This window comes from Ceratotherium simum, chromosome 7 (genome assembly GCF_057802395.1).
Source record: "Ceratotherium simum simum isolate JZ-2026a chromosome 7, ASM5780239v1, whole genome shotgun sequence".
NCBI lineage: Eukaryota > Metazoa > Chordata > Mammalia > Perissodactyla > Rhinocerotidae > Ceratotherium > Ceratotherium simum.
In genome coordinates, this window is record NC_141906.1 from 62,974,571 (window position 1) to 63,000,058 (window position 25,488).

Below are 25,488 nucleotides of genomic sequence, written 5' to 3' on the forward strand. Positions count from 1 at the left end.
TTCTAGAAGTTCTGTTTGGTTCTTTTTCAAATCTGCCCGATTATTTTTAGTCTCATTTCTTTTTTTCTTTCATCTTTAAGTGTTTTAAGAATACTTAACATGAGATCTACCCTCTTAACAAATTTTTAAGTGTAAATTACAGTATTGTTAACTATAGGCACAATGTTGTACACAGATCTCTAGAAGTTACTTGTCTTGCGCAACTGAAATTTTATACCCATTGATTAGCAACTTTCCATTTCCCCCTCCCCAGCCCCTGGCAACCACAGTTCTATTCGATGAGTTTGACTATTTTAGATATCTCATAGAAGTGAAATCATGCAGTGTTTGTCAATCTCTAACTGGTTAGCTCACTTAGCATAATGTCCTCAAGGTTCATGCATGTTGTCATGTATTGCAGGACTTCCATTTTTTTTTAAGATGGAATAATATTCCATTGTATTTATACACCACATTTTTTTGTCCATTTATCTGTTGATGGACATTTAGGTTGTTTCCAATCTCGGTTCTTGTGAATAGTGGTGTAATGAACACAGGAGTGCAGGTATCTCCTCAAGACCCTGATTCAATTCTTTTCAATGAATACCCAGAAGCTGGACTGCTGGATCATTATGATAGCTCTATTTTTAGTTTTTTGAGAAACCTCCATACTGTTTTCCATAGTGGCTATATCATTTTGCATTCCCACCAACAGTGTACAAGGGTTCCAATTTCTCTACATCCTCGTGAAAACTTGCCTTTGTTTTTTTTTTTTGTTTTTTTTTTATAATTTTATTTATTTATTTTTCCCCCAAAGCCCCAGTAGATAGCTGTATGTCATAGTTGCACATCCTTCTAGTTGCTGTATGTGGGACGCAGCCTCAGCATGGCCAGAGAAGCGGTGCGTTGGTGTGCGCCCGGGATCCGAACCCAGGCCGCCACCAGTGGAGCGTGTGCACTTAACCGCTAAGCCACAGGGCCTGCCCACTGCCTTTGTTTTTTTGATAACCATTCTAACAAGTATAAAGTGACATGTCATTGTGGTTTTTATTTGCATTTCCCTGATGATTAGTGACATTGAGCATCTTCTCATATACCTGTTGGCCCTGTGTATATCTTCTTTAGAGAAATGTCTATTCAAATCCTTAGTCTGTTTTTTAAATCAGATTATTAGGTTTTTTTGCTATTGAAATGTAGGGGGAGTTCTTTTATATTCTGGAAAGGAGTCTCTCTTAAGATGACGGTTTGCAAAAATTGCTCTGCAAGTTCCTTTTCACTCCACTGATTGTTTAGTCTCTTGTTTCTTAATCATGTTTTCAATTCCCTATTTCTTTAAAATTATTAAACATATTTATTTTATATTCTTATTTTAATAATTCCTAATAAATGAAGTTCTGTGAGTCAGCTTTCTGTTGATTTTTATTTCTGCTGGCTCTCACTCATAATGTCTTGTTCCCTTTTGTGCTTTGTGATTTCTTTTTATTATAATTTCTTACTCACTAGAACTTTATATGTGGTAATTCTGTGACTGGGTTAAAGATCTATTTCTCTAGAGAAACTTTACACTTGTTTTTGCAAGATACCTGGGGGCACTACCAACCTAGAACAATTTATTTTTTTTTATTTTATTTATTTATTTATTTTTAACTTTATTTATTTATTTTTCCCCCCAAAGCCCCAGTAGATAGTTGTATGTCATAGATGCACATCCTTCTAGTTGCTGTATGTGGGACTCGGCCTCAGCACGGCCGGAGAAGCGGTGCGTCGGTGCGTGCCCGGGATCTGAACCCGGGCCGCCAGCAGCGGAGCACGCGCACTTAACCGCTAAACCACGGGGCCAGCCCCAGAATAATTTAAAATAAATTCTAAACCTGGGGTGTGGGGGACCATGTAGGTCACTTGAATTCAGTCCTGAACCCATATGAAGACTAACTTATGGTTACAATCCTCAAAGACAGCACTGGCTTGCTTTCTTCTCGACTCTACACGGTGTCAAGGCAAAGAATTTTCTTATCTGACATTTTTAGCTGTTTTGCAGTGGGAAGATTTTTAATAATGATTATTAAGTCCAAATATCTTTTAAAACATTATTAAAATAAGATGTTCGTGGGGGCCCTGGCCCAGTGGCGTAGTGGTTAAGTTCGCATGCTCTGCTTTGGCGGCCCAAGGTTCACAGGTTTGGATCCCGTGTGCAGACCTATGCACCACTAATCCAGCCATGCTGCGGTGGCGTCCCATACATAAAGTAGAGGAAGACTGGCACAGATGCCAGCTCAGCAACAATCTTCCTCAAGCAAAAAGAAGAGGGTTGGCAACAGATGTTAGCTTAGGGCCAATCTTCCCTCACCAAAAAAAAAAAAAAAGATGTTTGTTAGGTTTCATGTAAAAAAGGTGGCTATTTTTATTATGAGAACACTTAAATGCCTAATAATTCCACTAATATTCAATTAACCAATAGGTACCTGGTGAAAGACAATGTATCAGGTGCAAATAAGAGCAGTGAGTTCCACACTGGGAATAATTTCCTTCAGTTAAGCTCAAAGAGAAGAGGTAAATCATGATCCCATATCTTGGAACCAAAACTAAGGCTCTACTAAATCCTACCAAATAAAACACCAGTTAGATAATGTATTAACAGAATTAAAACCAGGAATATGAAGATACAGTATTTATGAATCTCAGGAAAGAAAGCAATAATTAGAAGCATTCCCCTCCAATGGTTTGTTTCAAACAAGAAGTCACAATTCTTTACTCAAAAAATTAAAAATATGGGCCAGCCCGGTGGCGCAGTGGTTAAGTGTGCGCGCTCTGCTTCGGTAGCCCAGGGTTCGCAGGTTCCGATCCCAGGTGCACACCAACACACTGCTTGTCAAGCCATGCTGTGGCAGTGTCCCATATAAAGTAGAGGAAGATGGGCACAGTTGCTAGTCCAGGGCCAATCTTCCTCAGCAAAAAAAAGAGGAGGCTTGGCATCGTATGTTAGCTCAGGGCTGATCTCCTCACCAAAAAAAAAAAAAAAAAAAATCACATTTAAAAAAAAAAAATTAAAGATAGAACTACTAGATGATCCAGCAATACCACTTCAGGGTATATATCTGAAAGACATGAAATCACTACCTCAAAGAGATATCTGCACCCCCATTTTTAGTGCAGCGTTATTCACAATAGTCAAGACACGGAAACAACCTAAATGTCTATCTATCCACAGGTGAATGGATAAAGAAAATGTGGTGTATATATATATATTCCATTGTGTATATGTATACACATGTGTGTATACATACACACACACAGACACACACAGACACACATACAATGCAATATTATTCAGCCATAAAAAAGGAAATCCTGTCATTTGCAACACATGGATGGATCTTGATGGCATTATGCTAAGTAAAATGTCAGACAGCAAAAGACAAATACTGTATGATCTCATTTATATGTGGAATCTAAAAAAAGCCAAACTCTGGGAAATAGAGAGTAGACTCATGATTGCCAGGAGTTGGGGAGTGGTGGGGGAAATGAGGAGATGTTGGTTAAAGGGTAAAAACTTCCAGTTATAAGATGAATAAGTTCTGGGGATCTAATACACAGCATGGTGACTATAGTTAACAATAGTGTATTATATATTTGAAAGTTCCTAAGACAGTAAGTATTAAATGTTCTCACTACACACACACACACACACACAGATGACGGATGTGTTAACTAACCTTACTGTGGTAATCGTTTCATAATATATACATGTATCAAATCATCATGTTGTACACCTTAAATTTACACAATGTTATATGTCAATTATATCTTGGCAAACCTAGAAAACAATTTTTTTAAACAGTCACACTTCAGATATAATATTAGGAGCTAGAAGGAAAGTGTTTTCTATTCTAAACACTGCTTACACTATCAGAGAAGTAACCTATGCTATATTGGGCTTCGTCATAGCAGTTTTAGAAGCAAAGCTTTTATACTCACTTGTAAAAGTAAAGTTCACAGATACAGCTCACAAAAGCCAGGAGACATCGTAAAAAGTAAAAGACAAGAATCTGAAAGAAACCCAGAACAAGAAAACAGAAGTCACAGATACATGTTAAAAAAATTCTTTTAAAGATGATGCCACTCTCATTTGTCACTAATAACACTATAAATTGGTATAATCCTTTTGAAAAGTATTATGTACCAAGAACCACACAAATTTTCATATCCTTAGACCCAGTATACCTATTTCTGTGATTCCAGCCCACAGAAGTAACCCAAAATATTGGGGGCAAGGGCGGAGGGTTAGTTCTATTCATGACTGTAGCACTGTTAATTTAGAAAAAACTGTTTAAAAAACTACAAAATGTCCAATTATAGAGAAATGGTTAAATAAATTATGCAACATCTATTTCATCGACTATTATACAGATATTAAAATTTATGGTTACAAAGACAGTGGAAAAATTCTGATGATATAAGGCTCATTCATTCAACAAGCTTTCTTAAACAACCATAATATATTAGGTAGTGATTATTACAAAGTACCAAGTAAAAATGCATAATACAATATTATTTATACATCAGAGTACAGCTATGGAAATCAGAAGTATATGAAAAGACTGGAAAGAAATATAATAAAAGGATAAAAGTGGCTATATCAGGCTGGTGGGATTTAGGTGCATATTTTCCTCCTATCTTCCAAACATCTGTAATGTGACTTTATTAATTTTATAATTAAGAAAATCAATTTAAAAAAATAAAGGTAACAAAATAATAGGGGTTATAGCAAATCGCTTTTGTATTACATTAAACTGGTATGTTTAAGAGCACTGAAAACCTCACAATATAAGCATTATTTAAATATATACTATGATTAATATAACTGCATATAACTTGGAAATATTTTCCATTTTCATCTCTATAACCAAAAAATTCCAAAAAGAATTCAATAAAGTGATCCAGTAAATGCCCAGATTCATTGATTAATTTAATAAAAATACTGAAAAGCTACTATAACACACTGAGCACTATTCTAGATGCTACTAGGAAGAGAGATTATTTCAGTACAATGTGTCTACGTGTAAAGACTCCTCATCTAATTGGGGAGAGTACAAAAACACATTTAGGAAGTTAAAAATTAACACAAGTTAATATAAGAATTGTATTTAGGATGAGGACAAGCATGCTCCCATAACAACTAATATTCAACATAATAACTAGAAGTCTTGTTGGTGCAAAAAGACAAAAAAGAAATGAGGTATAAGGAACGTGATAGAAACTAAACTCTATATACACAGATGAAAGAGAATCCAGGAGATTCACCTGACAAACCATTGACACTAATAATGAAATTCAGTGAGATTTAGGTTAAGATCAAAAAACAAAAATCAATTGTGTTCCTCTGGATCAGCAACAACCACCTAAAAAATAACAGAAAACAAGATACCATTCATAACAGCAAGAAAAAGTATAAAGAATCTAGACATTAACCTATCAAAGACTGGAGAAGACTAAAATGAATGTATTTTTAAAATTTTATTAAAAGACACAGAAAACCTGATGAAAAGGATAAATATATCATTTTAGGGATGGAATGACAACACTTTACAAACACTGATTCTCATATTAATATGTAAATTCAATGCAACTCCAATCAAAACCAATCAGAATTGGGGAGGAGGTACAAACTGGTTCTAAAATGATTTTTAAAATACACATTTTAAAACAGAAAAGTGAGAAATCCATCCACCAGATATTAACACACATTATAAAGCCATAATAATAAAAACAATATGGTACTGATTGACAAATTGACCAATGACATAGAATAAAGAGGTCAGAAACAGACCCATATATATGGGGTGAGGTATATGAGAGAGATGGTATTATAGACCAGAAGGAAAAGAATGGGTTATTTAGCAGATGGTGTTGGAAAATTCAGTTCACCATACAGCAAAAAATAAAGCTAGATCTTTCCACAATTTATAAGAAATAAAATTCAAATGGATTAAAGCCTTAAATGTGAAAGGTAAAATTATAAAGCTAACAGAAGAAAATATAGAAGAATATCTCTGTGATTCTGAAGAAGGATGTCTTTGAGAAAGACTCAAAACCACCAACCATAAGTGAAAAATTAATTGGTATGACGTATCAAAATTAAAGATTTCTGTTCAACAAAGGACCACAGACAAAGTTAATAGAAAAGTGACAGCCTAAGAGAAAGGATTTCCAGTATCTAAAAAATACAAAGGGTAACTATTGAGAATTTCTACAAATCAGAAGAGAAAACCGGAAAACACAATCGAAAAACAGGCAAGGGGGGGCCAGCCCCATGGCTTAGCGGTTAAGTGCCCATGCTCTGCTACTGGCAGCCCGGGTTCAGATCCCAGGCGCGCACCGACCCACCGCTTGTCAGGCTGTGATGAGGCGGCGTCCCACATACAGCAACTAGCAGGATGTGCAACTATAACATACAACTATCTACTGGGGCTTCAGGGAGAAAAAGCGGGAAAAAAAAGGAAGAGGACTCGCATGGATGTTAGCTCAGGGCTAATCTTCCTCACAAAAAAAAAAAAAGAAAAACAGGCAAGGGATGTGAACAGGTAATTCACAGAAAACGAAATCTGAGTGACTAATAAATAAAGAAACACTCCAACTCGCTAGTAATCAGAGAAAGCAATTAAAATGAGAAGTATCTTACATGCACGTGAAGTACAAAAATTAGCAAGTCAGAAACATCAAGTGCTCAGGGGATGTGAAGAAGCTGAAACCTCGAACACTGTTGCAAGGAGTGTAAAGTTGCACAGCCATTCTGGAGGGCAATTGAAATTAATAATCCATGGATCTGTATATGGGATCCCACTCCTGAGTATAGAGTTTAGAGAAATTTACACCCAGAGCCATCAGGAGACAAAATGAAGGTGTTCTTGTTTAGGGTAGCAAGAAGCTGGAAAGGTAATCAACACTAGGTGTGCCGATTATTACCATAACATCTCTCAGCAATAATCCACCCTTCTCTACTCTGCCTTATGGTGCTCAAGCTGGGACTCTATAAGCTACAATTCCCCCTTGCCAAGAGGCTCTCTGTTGGCTCCCGCCGGCAGAACCTAACGGGGAGAAGACTGGAAATCAGAACAAGAGAAGGGAAATCTTCATTCCTATTCTGCTTGCTGTTCCTATCACTGATGTAAGAGGAATAGCGATGTAAAAGGAAAAATTCTGTGTTGCATATGTCAAATTTGAAGTGATAGTGGATATCCAAGTAGAAATAAAAAACTTTAAGAACTGCATATTGGGGCCGGCCCCGTGGCTTAGTGGTTAAGTGCGCGCTCCGCTGCTGGCGGCCCGGGTTCGGACCCCGGGCGTGCACCGATGCACCGCTTCTCTGGCCATGCTGAGGCTGCGTCCCACATACAGCAACTAGAAGGATGTGCAGCTATGACATACAACTATCTACTGGGGCTTTGGGGGAAAAAATAAATAAATAAATTAAAAAAAAAAAAAAAAAGAACTGCATATTGTTATTTCTCTACTAAGTCCCTCATCCTGTATATTTTTCCTCTGGTAAATTCAAAAAACCAGAAATGAGATACTAGGTAGGGAAGGGAGGGACAGAGTTCTATCACTTTCTATAGGTGCTACCTTTCTAATCATTCTAAAATGCAAATACAATTATGTCCTCTGTCTAATGGCTTCACAATGTACTTGGGGAGGAAAAAGTCTAATTCCCTAATAAAGCCTACCAGATGTTGTATTAATCTGGCCTCTTCCTAGGGGCTGGCCCCGTGGCTTGGCAGTTAAGTGCGTGCGCTCCGCTACTGGCGGCCTGGGTTCAGATCCCGGGCGTGCAGCGACGCACCACTTCTCCAGCCATGCTGAGGCGGCATCCCACATACAGCAACTAGAAGGATGTGCAACTATGACATACAACTATCTACTGGGGCTTTGGGGCAAAAAAAAAAAAGGAGGAGGACTGGCAATAGATGTGAGCTCAGAGCTGGTCTTCCTCAGCAAAAAGAGTAGGATTAGCATGGATGTCAGCTCAGGGCTGATCTTCCTCACACACACAAAAAAAAATCTGGCCTCTTCCTACCTCTCAGTCTCATCTAATCCACTCCACCACTCATTCTCTCCAGCAAGTGTCAAATCTACCTATACCAGAAGGCTATGCTGGCCTTCTTCCCGGCCTCAGGGCCTCTGTCTCTCATCCCCATTCTTTCTTTACCTAGACAACTCCTACTTATCCCCTAGTTCCCTAATCAGGGACTTCTGCTTCATGGAAGATGGATTAGCCATACTTTTCCCTATTCCTCCTGCTACGTAAAACCAAAAACTCTGGACATTATATGTGAAACAAACAGAAGACGACTCTGAAAGGTAGAGAGAAGAAAGCAGACTGGCTAGGTATAACATGGTGGTAAGTTCCTCGGGTTTTCTTTTCACCTTCTATATTCCAGACTTGGAGCTAAAGAAGTTAGCAACTCGAAACATCAATGGGCACAGACAAGAAAAACACCAACCAAAGCCTGCTCTATCCGGCCAAAAGACCAAGAAAGGGATAGCCTAGCAAGATAGAAAACTTTTAGACAATAACCACTCTACTCCAGCCAAGCACTCCAGAAAAAAAAATGCGGCCCCACTCCCACCCATGCCTTCAAGAGTCCAGTAGGAAGCCAGGACTTTCATCCTTGCTGGTGGTAATGGGCTCCCTCTCCCACCACAGTGTCAGTGGAGACCACTTGGAGAGCCTGGACTTCCACCTTCCCCCACAAACTAGCAGTAATGAGGTACCCCTACCCCGCCCAGTAGGGTGGTATCACTGGAGGCCTAGTGGGGAACCTGGACTTCTACTCCCACTTGGCAGTAACATGGTGGAGAACTCCCTCCTTTCTCTTGCTAGAGTGGTATCAAAAGAGGCCCGCTAAAACAAAGGCTTAAATAAGATGCAGGGGAGCAGAGTGGGGCAGAAGCAGCAAGATGGGCTCAAGAATGAGATCCAGAGTCTCAAAAACATAGTACCCAAAATGTCCAAGTTTTAACTGAAAATTACTTGTCAACCAGGAAGATCTCAAACTGAATGAAAAAAGTCAATCAATAGATACCAACAACAAGATGCGAGACACGTTAAAATTATATGACAAAGTTTTAAAGGAGCCACTGTAAAAATGCTTCAACAAGCAATTAAGAACAAGCCTGAAACAAATGAAAAATTAGAAAGTCTCAGTAAAGAAAAAGAAGATACAAAGAAAAACCAAATCAAAATTTTAGAACTGAAAAAATACAATAACCAAAATAAAAGCTCAATGGATAGGCTCAATAGTGAATGCAGGGGACAAAGGAAAGAATCAGTGAACAGGAAGACAGAAGATTAGAAACTGTTCAGTCTGAACAACACAGAGAAAGTAGACTGGAAAAAAAATGAACAGAGTCTCAGGGATTTGCAGGACAATAATAAAAGATCTAACATTCATATCATTGGAGTCTCAGGAGAGGAGAAACAGGGCAGGGCTGAAAAAGTACTCAAAAAAATGACAGCCAAAAACTTCCCAAATTTGGCAAAAGACATAAACATAAAGATTCAAGAAGTTGAGTAAACTCCAAACAGAACAAATCCAAAGAAATCCATGGCAAGACATATAATAGCCAAATTTATGAAAAACAATCAGGTTAGGTTTCGGATAACTCCTAATTACCCTTCAGCACTCTGTTTAAATTAGGGTCTCCTAATAGGCTATCCCATTGCACATTGTACTTTTCCTCCATAAGATCCACCACATTTATAATTACTTATTCAATTAATCATTTTCCCCCCTAAACTATAAATTCCTTGAGGGCAGGGATTTGGTCATTGTTACATCCACAGCACTTAAAAAAGTGTCTACCAAATAAAAGTTGCTCCATTTATATTTGTTGAACAATGAATAAGTGATTCTTCTTCAAAGAAAGTCCCCTCTTAACTATCAATCTATTTTGTCTTTTTCTCAAAACTGTTTCAGAGACTCACCTCTTGATCAGTTGTGATTGCTTTCAGGTTGGCCTGCCCTTACCTTATTAGTTTGTAGAATTCTCGCATGAAATGCAGCTGGCCAGGCATGAAGCAACAGGTAAGCATAGGAGCGAATAGCATAAACTGGGGAATATTCCCAAGTCTGAAACCCCTTCCCATAGATGAGGTAATGTGTCTGAAAGTATAAAACAGAAGGATTCAGGGTTATACTGGCCAAAAATTCTTGTTAATAGGATGCAGATGAAATTTCTAAGCAAAAATATTAATAGACAAAGGTATACAAAAATGCTGAAATTCTCAACAAAAGATTTGCAACTAATGGATAAGAATAAAAATGACTCAATATTGAAAAATATTAGGCCATTGTAAATTCTACAAGATTACTGTTTGGTCAACATTGAAAGCTTGAATTTTACCCTCTACTTATTTTTTTTTAAATACTCATTAGTCAAAACAGAGATATTCTAAATCTTATAATTTCCTTAAACTTTTTAAGCATTTTAAAATATGATCAGAAAATTTCACCTCTGAATTTTCTATAATAGGAAGTCAACAGACTTATAAATGTGTAAATCAAGAAATAGCAGAATAAGCATACTATTTACTAACATTATTTATTTTAGTAAACATCGGAAGAAATAAGTAAAAAAGCTGAAAGAAAGTGGTTGCCTCTAGGGACTGGGATTTGGACATGAGATGTGGGACAGGGAGTTACTGTTTTTCCTTTAAGTTCTGTAGTAGTTAACTTTAAAAACTACCTCGAAGTATAATTTTCATCAAAAAAATTTTTTAAGAAAATTACAAATTACACCTTTTTGTAAAAGAGCCAAATTTCCTATAGCCTGCAATAATTGGTAAATCATCAGCTTAGAATATAAAAGTGAAAATAAAGTTATTTTACTAGTAGTCACATTTGTATATTATTTGTGTCTTGACTGGTAACAAGGTCCCAAGCAGTGAAATCAAGAACAATAACAACAACAAAAACTAAAGAAATCACCTACTGGTTCCCAGTAGTTGAATGTTTCATCACAGTCAGAGATGTTGCTCAGAAGAGCAGCACATAACCTTGCTGAGAGCAGATACTTGAAAGCAGTTGATCCTTCAGGTGCCCAGACTTGTCCTGCTTTGTTCCCAGATAACCTGCTCAGAGGCAAAAAAAGTATGTGTCCGGAAGACCTGCTAATCAGAAGGACTAAAACGAGACAGAAAGGACAAGAATGGCAAGGGACATTAAAGCACTGAAGTTATTCACCTAAAAAGCTGAACCGTTAATTGTTCTGAATTGAGTAAATAAGAAATTAATTAAGATCTTAACCTTAATCATTCCTTCCACTTCCTGCTTTTAAGGTGTAAGTTAATTCATACACTTCAGTTCATTGCATCTATGACACTCAGTTTATCCCAATCTAAGTAATCACTCAATTGAAGGCCACAAAGCTCTCCTTCTTCTCTTAACAACGTCATTACTTTCCACGGCTTTATGCATTTCGCCACTTGTTCAAATGTATAGATGCCTAACACGTGCAGGTTCGTAACTTTCTCCAATTCCATATGCTGACAGCTCCTGGAACCTGCAGTCCTAACCTGCAGTCCCCAGGACTTGGGGAGAGAGGCGGCTGCAGGTGCTAGAGGTTGTGGAGCCCACACAGAAGAGGAAAGGGTCACGACTGTTGGGGGAATGAAGCAAGCTGCGGGAGACAGTCGGAAAAGGTATACTCTTTGCTCTTGCCAACGACTCCCACAGAGGCTCTGCCAACTCCAACACCACGACGCCAGCCCACTCTGGGCCTGGGCCGGAAGCCTCACAGACTCGCACTCCAGGGTTTCTTTACAAGAAACACGGGACCCGAGGTGGGGGATCTAAAGCGGGGCGAAGACCAACGCTGACCCTCCCAGGAAGAGCAGAGGGACCTGAGTGAACAGGCAGCCGGGCTTTCCCAGCGAGGAGGCCCCGCCGGGCGAAGCCGCGCGCGCGGCGCGGACCAGACCCTCCCGGGGGCAGCCCGGCGCCGAGCCGCCCGGCCGGCCACGCCCCCGCCGCGCCCGCACACCTACTCGCTCCGGGGCTCCGCGCCGCCCGCCTCCCGGCTGCACAGCAGCTCCCGCAGCTTGTCCGCAGCAGAGGCCGCTTCCCCGCCGCTTCCCCCACTTCCCTTCAGGCGCTGCCGAACCCCTCGGCTTGCCATGGCAAGCGTGGAAAAAAAGGGTAGAATTCGGCACCCTACTACGGCGGCGAACGTGGAGACATAGCTTTGGCTGGCAAACGGTGTCCGCCGAGGGACAAAAGAGCTTGACATGCGCAGACAAGACTAAAGTAGAGCGTTCCTGGGCCAATTGGGGCAAATCCCTGGGTAGAAAAGAAATGGGACCTAGGCTTTTAGCTTCACCATCATAACTATCCCTTCCACATACTTTTAACTCTGGGCATTGCTCCCTCCCAACTCTCTCCTTCACTTTTCAGCATTCTCCACTCTCCTACAAAAACCTCCCTTCAGCTCCTCTATTTTAAAAGCAAGCACAAGTAGAAGGTGATTCAACAACTCTACAAAGTGAATGAGCAGAGGTGCACAGATTTAAAGATCACAGCACAGCTGCCTACAAAAGGGGAGGTTCTTAAAAGGTCACTGACACTTGCCCTCTTTGTACTTTGGTAAGAGTGATAGAGACAGCCTGTAGCTAATTAACTGCTTCAGAGAGAGAAAGCCGTAGGAGCAGAACATAGAATAAGAAGAAAAGTGAGACTGAAGAAATTCTGTGCAACAAATTCAATCAGACACCAGTCACTGCCATTGCTACATCAGCATTATGGTAAGCATTTTACATATTTTATCTTCTTTAAATGTAATACAACAACCTGTTTTATCCATAAGGAAACTGAGGCCCAAGGTTGCATAGATAGGAAATGGTGGAGCCATATTCCAACCCAGGTTTGTCTTACTACAAAGCCCATGCTCTTCCCACCAGAAGATCAGGAGACAGCTCCTGATTTCATACAGGCATTTTACACAGGCACTTTACACAGGCACCTCGTTGAGATCACGTCTGTGACTCGCAGGGGTTATTCACCTATTCCTGACACTCTGCCCACTCCCCCAATCACGGAGTTCTATCCCATCCTGTGGAGCTCTGTACCAGTAACTGAGACAAGTTTATAGAGGGAGTGCTGAACTCACTCCCTCTATAAACAGGGTCCCAGGTTATGATTTTGTGAAAATCAAGGAAAACCTCATTTAAAATGCAGTCAGGAAGCCCTGAAGGGGGAGCTCTCGCATGTACCACTCCTTGCAGCCTGCATGACCAGCAGGAAGAAGGAGGATTAACAAGGTCTATTTATATAGAATTCTTTGTATAAAATTTTCTCGGTCTCAACTTCTTATCTGTGATGATAGGAATGCTACTTTTCTTCTGGTACAAGGGAGGACACTTTTCACCTGGAATTTCATCTCCTGCTTTTAAGATGGGCCGGCCCCGTGGCTTGGCGGTTAAGTGCGTGCGCTCCGCTGCCGGCGGCCCGGGTTCAGATCCCGGGTGCGCACCGAGGCACCACTCCTCCAGCCATGCTGAGGCCGCGTCCCACATACAGCAACTAGAAGGATGTGCAGCTATGACAGACAACTATGTACTGGGGCTTTGGGGGAAAAAAAAAAAAAAAAAAAAAAAAAATCTTTAAGAAAAGGAAGGAAGATCCCTCCCTACCCCAGCAACAACTCACTAACCACCACTTGAAGCCAATAAGAAACTGCAGCGACCTCTAACTCTTGTTCTTCTCCAGTGAACTTTTTTTTTTTCAAAACAAGCTTCCCCAATATCCTCCTAAAGCCTAATAAAAGCTGACCTTCCCTTCGTCTCTTGGGACTTGCCTATGGTTCACCATAGCCTGCTTGTCCCGAATTGCAATTCCTTTGCTATTCCCGAATAAACTCATCATTTTTTGAGCTTGCCTCAGTACACTTCTTTATTTAGGTTGACAATTTCATACTAAAAATTCCCAAATATTGAAAATGGAGATTTATCATATTGCTCAATTCCCACATGAAATTATTAATTACCAAGTTCAGACATCCCAGCCTAGCTATATCTCATATATCCATCTCCTTTTCATTTCACTCTAATGCAGGCCCCTTCCTGCCCCTGCCTAGGCCTACTACAATAGTGTCCTTACAGGGATCTCCCATCTCAAATTCATCTGGTGCAACACCGTCCAGTTAATTTTCAAAAGCACTACTCTATGTTGCTTCCTTAATCAAAAATCACCAGATTTTTCCTATTACCTGCCAAATAAAGTACAAACTCCTTATTGTAGCATTCACAGTCTTTCATGAACTAACTCCAGCCTCAACCTACTTTTGTAATCTTATCTCCCACTACTTTCCTATACACGTTTTATATTGCAACTAACTAGCCTGAAAAGTGCCCCAAATGTTCCCTTACCTATACCTCTGCTCCTGTATGTCATCTGCCTGGAATGCACGCCCTCCTTGCCTAACAATCCTCCCATCACATCCCTGCCCTTGTTTTAAGATCCAGCTCAATGCTACCTTACCCATGTACCAAGCACTACTGGGGACAGAAAGAAGCTATAAATCACATTTCCTGCCTCCAATTAGCTTCTAATCTATGTGGAGAGGTAAGCAACACACTTGTCCATACAAGATCCCTTGATTCTTTACCCCACTCCCCAAGCTTACACCTTTGCCAATTTTCCCATTTCAGTTAATGACACTTCTATTCTTCCAGTTGCTCAGGTCAAAAACCTAGGAGTCCTGCTTGATTCCTCTATTTCTCTAACCCCACAACCTTAACCCACGCACATATATTTAATTCATCAGCAAATCCTTCTAAATATTACCCAATCTAACAACTTCTTACCACCCTGGTCCAGGTCACCATTATCTCGTTTGCATTACCGTAATAACCTCCTAATTTGTTTCTTGGCTTCCATTCTTGCCTTTCCACATGGGTTTTTCCAAATACAAGAAAAAATAAGACAGTTATTTCCTTCACAGAGTTTACAATATAATTCCAATCTGTGGAGCCTAGCTGTTAATTAACAGGAACATACATTAATTCACATTAGAGTACTCCATTCTGCAAAGTCCTGGGCTGCACCAATCTCCCAGTGTCCCTTAGAGATGTTTACAACAGAAGACCCCAAAATCTAGCGGGGCGAAGTTTAGAGTTAATCAAAGTTGAGGTTACTGTTGAAGAAAACTAGGGAAGGAGAAGCAAAGTAACAAGAAGTGGCAGAAAGAACATGGGCTTTAGAGTCAGACAGACCCCAGTGTGAATTCTATTATTTCCCTAACTGTAACAGTAGTGAACCATGGAATAAAAATGATGATGATGATGATACCAATACTAATTATGGAGCACTTGCAACTTACCCAAGCTAATAAATGTTGGTCCAAAACCACTCTTGTAGATTGATTTAGTGAGATGATACAATAGAGCTAAGGGAAGAGGAATTGACAGTTGGAAAATAAATTTATAAATATATTTGATGAGACACTCAAGTTCTACTGCCTCTTCAGCAACAGAGCATCTAAAGCACAAGATGCTGATTTGTTTTATTTGTTTTCCTAGTCATTACTCAGGATCAAAATACTGCACAACTCCAAAGGTCACCAATCTCATTACAGTCTATGAGTTTAAGTTATAGAGTCACAGGTATCTTTCGGAGTCAACCAACAGTGGCTTTAGTCACGATGTAAAAAATTTTACAAAAAACAAAGTCCAGAAGGACTACTGGTTACAGATTGGTCTTTTTCATCTACACCCACACCCATGAGTATCACACTGTAGAAATTAATTTACTAAACTACCGAGGTGTCACATGTAGTCGTTGTTGAATCTCTTTCCTAAACTGGGACTGCATTGATGCTACCTGCTGCTGGGTGAGGGCCTTGTCACAGGTCTGGTAGGTCAATCTATAGCAGAGGCTGACCTGTTCAGTCTTTGGATGTTGAAAACGACTAAGGAATTGTATGGATATGACAGTGTCCTGGGACACTGCTCGGGCCACAGTATGAAACTCTAGTTCATCAAATCCTTTCTTATCATCTAACCAAAAACTAATATCATGCACATAGCATGGAGGATATAGAGAATAGCTTTTAAAGGGTTCTATTTTCCCAGGGACAAAATTCTTCAGGAAACGGTTATCAAAGGTCCACAATATTCTCCAGTCAGAGATACCTGAGACAATCATGGCTAGTAGGTCCAAGTTCATAGACACAAACACAAAACCCCGGTCTTTGTGTAAAATGCTTGTAGCAGATGTGGTGACAGACCCAATAATCAGATCCTTGGCACAATCTGGGCCAAAATTATGAGACTTCACGTTAATCATATAATCTTTCCCATTTGGTTGAAAGACAAATTCCACTGAACTGCTCAGCTTAGAGCCCTCCAGCAATGTCTGGGTTAGAAGGTTATCAAGAATGCCCTTCACGTGATCCAGTAGCGACTGAAGGCAGCCATCCTTCAGATTTTTATTAAACCCAAAGATAAATAAAGTCTCATGAAATGCTGGCATTGTGAAAGGCGAGATGCAGCACTTCTGAAAGACAGGTCCACTGAGGATGTGCAGAGAACCTGGGAGGAAGTCTGGCGCTTGGATGACAGCCTGAACATGAACTAGGAGAGAAGGTCTAAGGCAGATCTTGGCTTGGTTATAGACTCCTTCATGAGCTTCTTCCTTACTGTCTCTTCCAGGGCTCTTGGGAAGGCTAAGTTCTGAAAATGACACTAGAAAGTCCTCCATATCTTGTGTTGTCCCACCAGTCAGGGACTCAGAATTTGAGTTATCTTCACAGAGACTAATCCAAAAGGCAGCTGACAGAATGTCACAGTTCCAAGAAGTGAGAACACTGCTGCCTCCCTGTGGCAGCAAAGGGAAGGAACACTTCAGCCTTTTTAGAGGGAAAGCTTTGCCCAATTCAGCAATGAGTTTCTCATTTATGGTTTTGATAGGATGATATGAAGGTGCTTCTAGGAAACCCCTGTTTAAAGACACAAAAAAATAACTTTTATAACTTAAAATAATAAATAATTATAATGTAGCTAGAATTAAAAACACAAATAGATGTATAGAAAAAAATTATCTTTAAGTCGATCCTGAAAGGAAACAAAGAAATCATGTACCATAAACAGGGACATCATGTGTTTCAGAATTCTGACAGCTACCATCCCTACAATATCCCAGAAAATATGACAATTTTTAATTCTAAAGAGGCTTGTGTAGGCAAGACTGATAAGTATTCACAGCACCAGCATCATTAACAATTTATGTAGCATCCATTCAATATGTGGTTGCCATGAAGCCAATCGGCATACAACTAGAGATAGAAGTGATTTCTGGTAAAATAACGAGTTACCTGTTCAACTTTCCTACAAGTGCTTCTGGTTCTGGAAAAGAAAACCACTGGTCACCCAGTTTGATCCTGAAGATTCTGGGTTGCAAACCTTCAAAGGGTAAGCTCCGGGTGAAGATATGGTTCAAAGCACCTTCTACGTGAAAGGACTTATCTTGACTCCTGGTAAAACAGACACGAAGTATGAAGTCTGTCATTATTAAAGAAAGCAAATGTTTCCAGAGACGAAATCAGGAAATTGGCAGGGGGAAAGTCTGCGTATGAGATTTTTTTTTTAGTCATTAAAGATACGAAAAAGGAAATGCTTAGACCTCTGTTATTGCTTACCTATATCCAGTGCACTTGTATCCTGGCACAGCCTCACACCTGAACGGATGCACATCACTTAAAATGAATCCCCCTAGAGCTGCCATGGCAACCACTTGCCAACTGTTGTGCCATTCTCTCATGGGCTTATCAGCAGGAGTCCCACCTTGTCCTTTACACAATGCCACGTGGACTTCTCCTTCCTCTGCAAGAACATCTGCACAGCTAACGGGGGGAGGGGGACACCAGCCATTTATCAGAAACAAGTGGAAATTACTATAGGAGTTAGCTATATATACATGGTTTGGCTGTGAAATAATTAAAATCCAATCATACCTATTTGCAAAGGTCTATTAGACTTCAAACATGCAGAGAAAGGGGGAAGTAAATAAGCATGTAAATTCAATGTTCAACTCATAACTGATACTAGTGGCTGACTAGGGTGTTATCCAGCTTTGTATTTGCATTGTTCATCTATATGTCATAAAAAGGTCAATGTCTGCAAACTTCCTATACATGATTCACTGATCAGGGTGTTCTTCCCCATTTGGAAAATTGTTCTTTTCACTCCCCTCCTGCCTACTAAAATTCTATACTTCAAATACTAACTTAAAATACTGCCTCTGTGAAAAGTTTCTTGACAACTATGACCTACAGAAACCTCCAACAGTATCATATGTTTTGGTATAATAGTGTAAAGCACTGTTTTAAGTTCACAATAATTTTATGAGGTAGTTACTGGTAATATCCTCAGTTTATAGATGAAGAAGCAAAAGGTAAGTAAGCTTACCTAAAATCACACAACTAAGTGGTAGGTGGGGATTTGAATCCAGGCAGCTTAGCTCCTAAATCCATGCTTTTAGCCATTAGACTGTACTGGCCACCATTATTTTGTGGTAAATTATATATAATTTATATTATCAAAAATAGGTGATCCTCCCATTACCTACCCAAGAGCACACCGTTTGTACTTTCATTTAGCATTTAGGGTGATATGTCTGCCTTTCCCACTAGATTGTGGGTTCCTTTGGAGCTCTGTATTCTCTCTAAACCTATCATACACACGTATGCCTTATTTCCCAAACTAAAATGTTTGAGTGCATTAACTGTAATGTACATCTTAAACATTTTACTTGTGAGTGCTCTTTTCACCTCTGGAAAAACTTGGCAAGCAGTTCCCTGTTCTTAGCTACTCCAGCTTTGCGGCCACAGTGTGGAAAGTTAAAATAAATTCGATCAAACTCCCTGTCGTGCAGTTCAAAGGCATCTGCCAGCTGGGTGCAGTCCACACCAAAACGAACCTTGGTACCTGGCACAAAATATAGACAGGAGGATGTGTTAAGACCTGGAACCACAGAAAACCCCTCCCTAACCTGAACTGTGCAAAACAACCCAGGTCTAGGCACACAGCGGGCTCTCTGCAAACGTCCACGGGATGATCAAGAGCAATCCCCACGTCCCTCTCATCCCCGGTGCCCACCCTTTGCACTTAGGATGGTTCCGGCAGCTGGGCGGGGCTTCGTGGAGGGGCGAGCCTAGGTACCTTGCTCGCGCAGGCGCTGCAGATTCTCCCGGGCTACTGGATCCCGGGCCAAGTCGGCCGGGCGCTGAAGGCAGGTGGCGGTTAGACTAGTGCTCGGATCCAGGGTTTCGCTCAGAGCAGCAGCGAAAGAGAAATTCCCCTCCCCAACCAACAGGAGGCGCCGAGGGACCATGTCCTCAACGTGCTCCCTGTTCGCGTTCTCAGAGGCGCTCGTTTCTTACGTCACTTCCTTCGCCGGTCTCTTGTCACCCCTTCTTCGCCTGTCGCTGGTTGATGACGCATACACAGCGTCCAGTTGTCTTGACATCCAGGGAGGAAAATAGCCATGAATGCAAAAGCGAGACACCGACTACTACCGCGTCCCCTCGCTCCTCCACCCCCTCAGGAGTGTCAAAATAAATGACTTTTGGCCGGAGAGCGGCCTTAAGCGACTTCGTCACACCTGCATGAGATCACAAGCAGTCAGTAGCGCAGAGGGGCAGGCCGTGAGGCGAGTTCTGAGTGAAAGAAGCGGGGCGGGGCTGTGTCCTGCACGTTCCTGTCGCAGAAGATTTTATTACAGCGTTCATCTCGTCCGAAATGGCTGCTGTCCATTGTCTCTGCTGCTCGGAATTTCTTCAGGTGCTTCTGTCTCCTACCTTTTATTCATTCAAGAAATGTTGAGTGCCTGCTATGTGCCAGGCCACTGTGAGGGCAGTTAAATATATGGATGAACAAGACGTGGCCTGTGATTTCACTAAGCTTGTTGTCTGGCGGAGAATGCACAGCAAAACAGGCAATTCTGATACAGCGGGATGCGATTCTGTGAGTGGAGTAATTCAGGATGCTATGGGAGCACACAGAAGGAGAACCTTACCAAGTTTTGGGGTGAAGTGGAAAGATTCCCTGGATGAAGTGAACCTGAGCTGAAAGCTAAGGGGAGGGGAAAGTACAGCTTACCTGGGACGAGGAGTGAAGAGGCAGAAGGAACAATATATGCAGAAGCATGATGGAGAAACAGAATAGTTGAGTTTGGCTGAAATGTAGTTGGAGGGAGAGTGGGGAACAGATGAAACTGAAGAGTGAAGCAAGGGCCAGGTCATATTGACCATTGTAAGCCATTTTAACAACCTGAACCTTATTCTGAAAACAGTGGCCAGCCACTGAAAGTTTTCAAATAGGAAGATGACACAATTAGATTTTTATTTTCAAAAGTTCTGCTTTCCGGGCCGGCCTCATGGCTTGGTGGTGAAGTGCACGCGCTCCGATGCTGGTGGCCCGGGGTTCGGATCCCGGGCGCGCACCGAGGCACCACTTCTCCGTCCATCCTGAGGCCGAGTCCCACATACAGCAACTAGAAGGATGTGCAGCTATGACATACAACTATCTACTGGGGCTTTGGGGGGAGAAAATAAATAAATAAAATCTTAAAAAAAAAAAAAAAAAAAAGTTCTGCTTTCCTAGGGAGAAAGGATTGGAGAAGAGCAAGGCTGATGGCAAAGAGATCAGATAGGAGGCTACCGCAGTAATGGAGACAAAGACTGATAGTGATCTGAATTGGAAGTTGGCAGTAAGGATGGAGGGCAATGGACTGATTCAAAAATCAGCAAGACTTAGTGATTGGCTGGATGTAAGGGGTTGAAAGAGAAATCAAAGTCAAAGATAAGCCCCAGGTTTCGGGCTTGGACAACTGAGTGGATGATGATATCTGTTCTTACAGCCCCAGGGATAGTATCACCTGGTCTGCAGTCTGAGTAGTAGGCCTGTTGGACTTTCTGGGACCAGCTACTCTTTAGTCATCATGCTGTTTGTTGACATCAGTGCGTGCATCTATCTTCACAAAGGCATATGGTGTGAGGGCAGTTATTTTTAAACCTACAGTATTGGCTTTGTCCCTACCTGTAGAAAGGTGGGTGGGTGGTGACTCCCAAATCATGGCCACCTGGCTGTGGTGATCTGGGTGATCTACATTCTTCCTTTGCTTGGAGAACTGGGAGGTCCAGGTTTGGTGACATCTCTTCCTTTAAAGAACATGGAACAGCAGAATAAGGTTTACTGTTATCCTCTTATAAAATCTTCAAACAACACAAGCTACTCAGCATCAAATTACTGTTCTTCATGGAAGGTATTGTCTTGCTTCTAAGCCAAGGGACCAGACTCATCTTTTGGCCAAAAATAAAAATGGTTAGGCTTTTGATTCCTTACCAAAAAATTGAAATTCAGACCTTGGTCATCTGGTATGTGCAAACCACTGTTCACTGGGAGGGCAGGCAAAAGGAGAGGGTACCATAGTGAATAAGACTCAGTTCCTGTTCTCAAGGGATGTACAGTTCAGTATAGGATATTTGACACATACTTGAAGAACTCTAACAAATGGTAGAAAGTTATAAATATAGAAAGATATGAACAAAGTTCCATATGAGACAAAGGAGAGAGAAGTTAACTTGAGGGAAGGCATCATGGAAGAAGCGGCACTTGAGCTGGGCCTACGAGTAAGGAAACTATAATTTGTTGATCATTTCTTGTGTTATCTAGTTATCCGTCTCTCACTTCTCTCTGTTCTCTTTGACCGTAGCAATACTCTTAGTCCTTAAACTCCTACATCCCAAAATTACCTGAACATTTAGCTGGTTCTCTATATAGTATTGGGGGTACTGAAGGTTTTCCTGTCTTTTGGGGGGGCATTTAATCTACATAGTCATGCGCTAGTGTTGATTGAGAGGATAAGTCAAAGGATTCATGGACCTGAAGAGAAAGAAACAGAACCACAACAGTAATGTTGGGAGGAAAGCCCAGATTCTTAGTAAGGTGGGCTTATGTTATGCTTGGCCAAGGGTGAGAAAGGGATGCCTTTTCTGCTCTCTGGTTTGTGAAACAAGCTTTTCTGTTCTCACCTTTTCCCAGAGACAATCTCTTGCCTGTTTCCTTACAAACCCACACTATGGCAGCCTCATTAACGCAGATGGCCATGCGGAAGTGTGGACAGATTGGAATGATATGTCCAAGTTTTTCCAATATGGATGGAGATGCACCACAAATGAGAATGCCTATTCGAACCGTACCCTGATGGGTAACTGGAACCAGGAAAGATATGACCTAAGGAATATCGTGCAGCCTAAACCCTTGCCTTCCCAGGTAATCTAACCTTCTCCTCTTTGTTTTCTCCTGTTAGCATAAGAAATACCAGTAGCCATTTGAAAGACAGGATCTGATAACTTCCAATGCTAAGATCTCTCAGGTTTCTGTCCTGTGAAGTGGTTGAGGGAGGGCAGCAGTCCTCAGCTGCAACGCCTATCCTGCTTCACTGTGAAGTTGAATATTGTATTATCGTAAGGTAATGACAGAATGGGTAGTAGTCTTTTTCTCTTACTTCTGTTTGGACTTTATTCATCTGCAGAAATATATAATGTCTTCTGACTCATGGTAGCTACTCCCCGCTCCTTGCCTACCTAGACTTATCATTTATCTGCATCTTGCCCTTAGATCTCTCTGACACAAAGAAAAAAACATACAAAGGATATGAAAGTTAGTGGGATATAGACTAATGACATATAGATCTCTAGTCGATCTTAAATATGACAGAGTCTGTTAGAATTCATGTCATTGTGTACTTTGTTTCCCAATATTGGTTAGACTTTTATATTTTTAATCTATTACTTTTTCTTTCCAGTTTGGACACTACTTTGAAACAACATATGATACAAGCTACAACAACAAAATGCCACTTTCAACCCATAGTAGGTGGACTATTTTTAACTCTTATATTCTCAGGACCTAACTCAGTGCCTGGAATGTAGAAGGAACTCGAATAAAAGTAAACTGAATGAGTGAATAAGTGAAAGGATGAGTGAACGATTTCTCTCTTTTCTCAATTTTGACAGCAGTCACTGTCTCTTCCCTCAGAAATAAGAGTGAGATTGGTTACTAAGACTCATTATTGTTGACTGATTCCACTTGTCTTTCCTTCTCTTTTCTCTTCCCTCAGGATTTAAGCGAGAGCCTCACTGGTTCCCAGGACATCAGCCTGAGCTGGATCCTCCTCAATACAAATGCACAGAAAAGTCAACATATATGAGTAGCTATTCAAAGCCTCAAATTGAGCATCACTCCATGTGTGTGTGGAATCCTAATAATTGCCAATTTCAGGATCCAGGACTCTAAGAAAGAATAAGAAGCTTCATTTTTCCAGAGTAGGATGTAGGAGGGAGCACATTCTAAGCACAACTAAGAATTTAGCTGACTATAGCACAATTTCACTCTCTCAATAAATAAAGCACAGAAAATATTCTCTACCCCTTTTGTTTTGTTTTAACCAAGATTTAAATGTCAAATTTAAGATAATTATGTCTACTTTTAATTCTACATTGAGGTATTGTAGGAAGGCATTAAAAAGAATTATTTTTCTCAAATCTACAACCCGTCTGCTCTTCCCTGCCTGTCATCAGTGGCAGAACTGCAAAATCCAGCTTGACTTAGATTATGTTTAGATAGGTGATTTCTGGATTTGAGCCTGGTAATCATGGTCAGATAGTGTAACTTTATTGTAACCTTAATGAACATCCCCTCTTAAGGACTAGAAAAATATTTTTTTATTTTTAGAATTTAAAACATACAAAAGTAGACAGAATCGTGTAATGAACTCCCATGTACCATTACCCAGCTTCAACAATTTATGACTAATTTTATCTACTCTTATTTTCTCTATTTTTTTGAATTTTGGAACAGATGTCAGAAATTATATCATTTCATCTATAAAGATTTCAGTTTATATCTCAAAAAGATAAGAACTGTCAATTTTTGACTCCTCCACGAAGATCACCAAAGAAACCTGTTCCTCAAACAAAGCTGTGTTATTAAACTTGTAGCAAGGAAGAACATCAAGTTGACACAAGTCTTGGTAATGATTCAAAAGGGGGATGTTAGGGTAGGGTATTTTCAGGAATTTGGGATAAGGGCTCAGTTGGTTTAAGATGGGTCTTTCAAAGTGGGAAACTGGTAGGGACTGAGAAAAGGTTGTGAGTCATTTAGGGTTGGTGAACACAGGGAAGCAACAGTATTAATTTTAATATGGTTAAACTTCTCAGTATTTTCCTATTTTTTGGTCTCCTGTTTCAGATGACAATATAGTATATGGGAAATGTCTTTCATATGTTACCTCCCAAACCTTCATTATTTTATGTTACAGATATAGATGTGGAATTTATGTTGTATATGATGTTAGGTGGTGACTAAGTTTCATTTTTTCTGTATGGCTATCCAGTTGTCCCAGCATTAGAAGTTATTGAGAAGACCATACTTACTCCACTGCTCTTCAATGCCATTTTTATTATAAATCAACTGTCTGTGTATATTTAGGTCTGTTTCTAGGCTCTCTAATATATTCCATATAATGCCTAATTGTCATTCCTTATCCTATCTTAGCCACAATGCCTTAATTACCTCACTATCTTAATTATGATAATTTTATGTCTTGATATCTAGTAGATCAAATCCTTTCACCTTGTTTTTCTTCAAGAATGTCTTAGCTATTTTTGACTCTTTGCATTTCCACATAAATTTTCAGATCAACTTGTCAAGTTCCACAAAAAGATACTGTTAGGATATTGGAAACTCTATTGCATTGTTAGATCAATTTTAGAATTTGAGTTCTTGTCTCATTAATTCTGATCATCCATTGGTGTATGCTCTTGCAATGTGAATACTAGTTCATAGGCACATATTTTAAGTTTAAATGTTATATATTTTATTCTATTCCCTATGTATCCACCACATTTTTTTATTGTGGTAAAATATACATAACATAAAATTTACCATTTAAAATTATTTTTAAGTGTACAGTTCAGTGGCATTAAGTATATTCACAATGTTGTGCAACTATCACCACTATCCATTCCCAGAAATTTATCATCATCCCATACTGAAACTCTGTACCAATTAAACAATAATCCCTCATTCCCTCCTCCCCTAGCCCCTGGTAACCAACCTCTGTTCTGTTTTCTCTCTCTATGAATTTACCTATGTGAGGTACCTCATATGAGTGGAATCATATAATATTTGTCCTTTTGTGTCTGGTTTATTTCACTTAGCATGTTTTCAGGGTTCATCCATGTTATAGCATGTACCTTTTCAAGACTGAATAATATTCCATTGTGTGTATATACCACATTTTGCTTTTCCATTCATCTATTGATAGACACTAGGGTTGTTTTCACCTTTTGGCTATTATGAATAAAGCTGCTATGAACATTGGTGTACAAGTATTTGTTTGAGTCCCTGCTTTTAATTCTTTTGGGTATATACCCAGAAGTGGAATTGCTGGA

General features: G+C 40.2%; 3 protein-coding genes across 7 annotated transcripts in view; 1 reads left to right on the forward strand and 2 right to left on the reverse strand.

Moving 5' to 3' along the window:
* ALG9 (ALG9 alpha-1,2-mannosyltransferase) overlaps positions 1 to 12,232 on the reverse strand; it is an 89,836-nt gene extending 77,604 nt beyond the window's left edge. For 2 of the 5 annotated variants that reach the window (XM_087433688.1, XM_087433685.1), the window contains exons 1-4: positions 12,023 to 12,230; positions 10,969 to 11,107; positions 10,005 to 10,139; positions 3,955 to 4,025 (exon numbers count right to left, since the gene is read on the reverse strand). In XM_087433688.1, coding sequence (XP_087289814.1) covers positions 3,955 to 4,025; positions 10,005 to 10,139; positions 10,969 to 11,107; positions 12,023 to 12,153 — 476 coding nt within the window. In that variant the 5' untranslated portion in view covers positions 12,154 to 12,230. Of the gene's footprint in view, positions 1 to 3,954; positions 4,026 to 10,004; positions 10,140 to 10,968; positions 11,108 to 12,022 lie in introns of all 5 variants that reach the window. The other 3 variants (XM_087433687.1, XM_004427343.3, XM_087433686.1) reach the window with 3 other exon arrangements.
* Positions 12,233 to 15,493: 3,261 nt separating this feature from the next.
* FDXACB1 (ferredoxin-fold anticodon binding domain containing 1) lies at positions 15,494 to 19,402 on the reverse strand. The gene is made up of 5 exons (XM_087433689.1): positions 19,186 to 19,402; positions 18,799 to 18,951; positions 17,668 to 17,871; positions 17,344 to 17,502; positions 15,494 to 16,968 (listed from the first exon to the last, which is right to left on the reverse strand). Exons 1-5 carry the CDS (start codon positions 19,359 to 19,361, stop codon positions 15,786 to 15,788), a joined length of 1,875 nt encoding a protein of 624 aa, XP_087289815.1. The 5' UTR covers positions 19,362 to 19,402; the 3' UTR covers positions 15,494 to 15,785.
* Positions 19,403 to 19,474: 72 nt separating this feature from the next.
* On the forward strand, positions 19,475 to 23,460 carry CFAP68 (cilia and flagella associated protein 68). The gene is given in 5 exon segments (XM_004427340.3): positions 19,475 to 19,810; positions 22,073 to 22,303; positions 22,839 to 22,905; positions 23,154 to 23,308; positions 23,310 to 23,460. Coding segments are annotated over 5 exon segments (525 nt in total). The 5' UTR covers positions 19,475 to 19,768; the 3' UTR covers positions 23,340 to 23,460.
* The last annotated feature ends 2,028 nt before the right edge of the window (positions 23,461 to 25,488 follow it).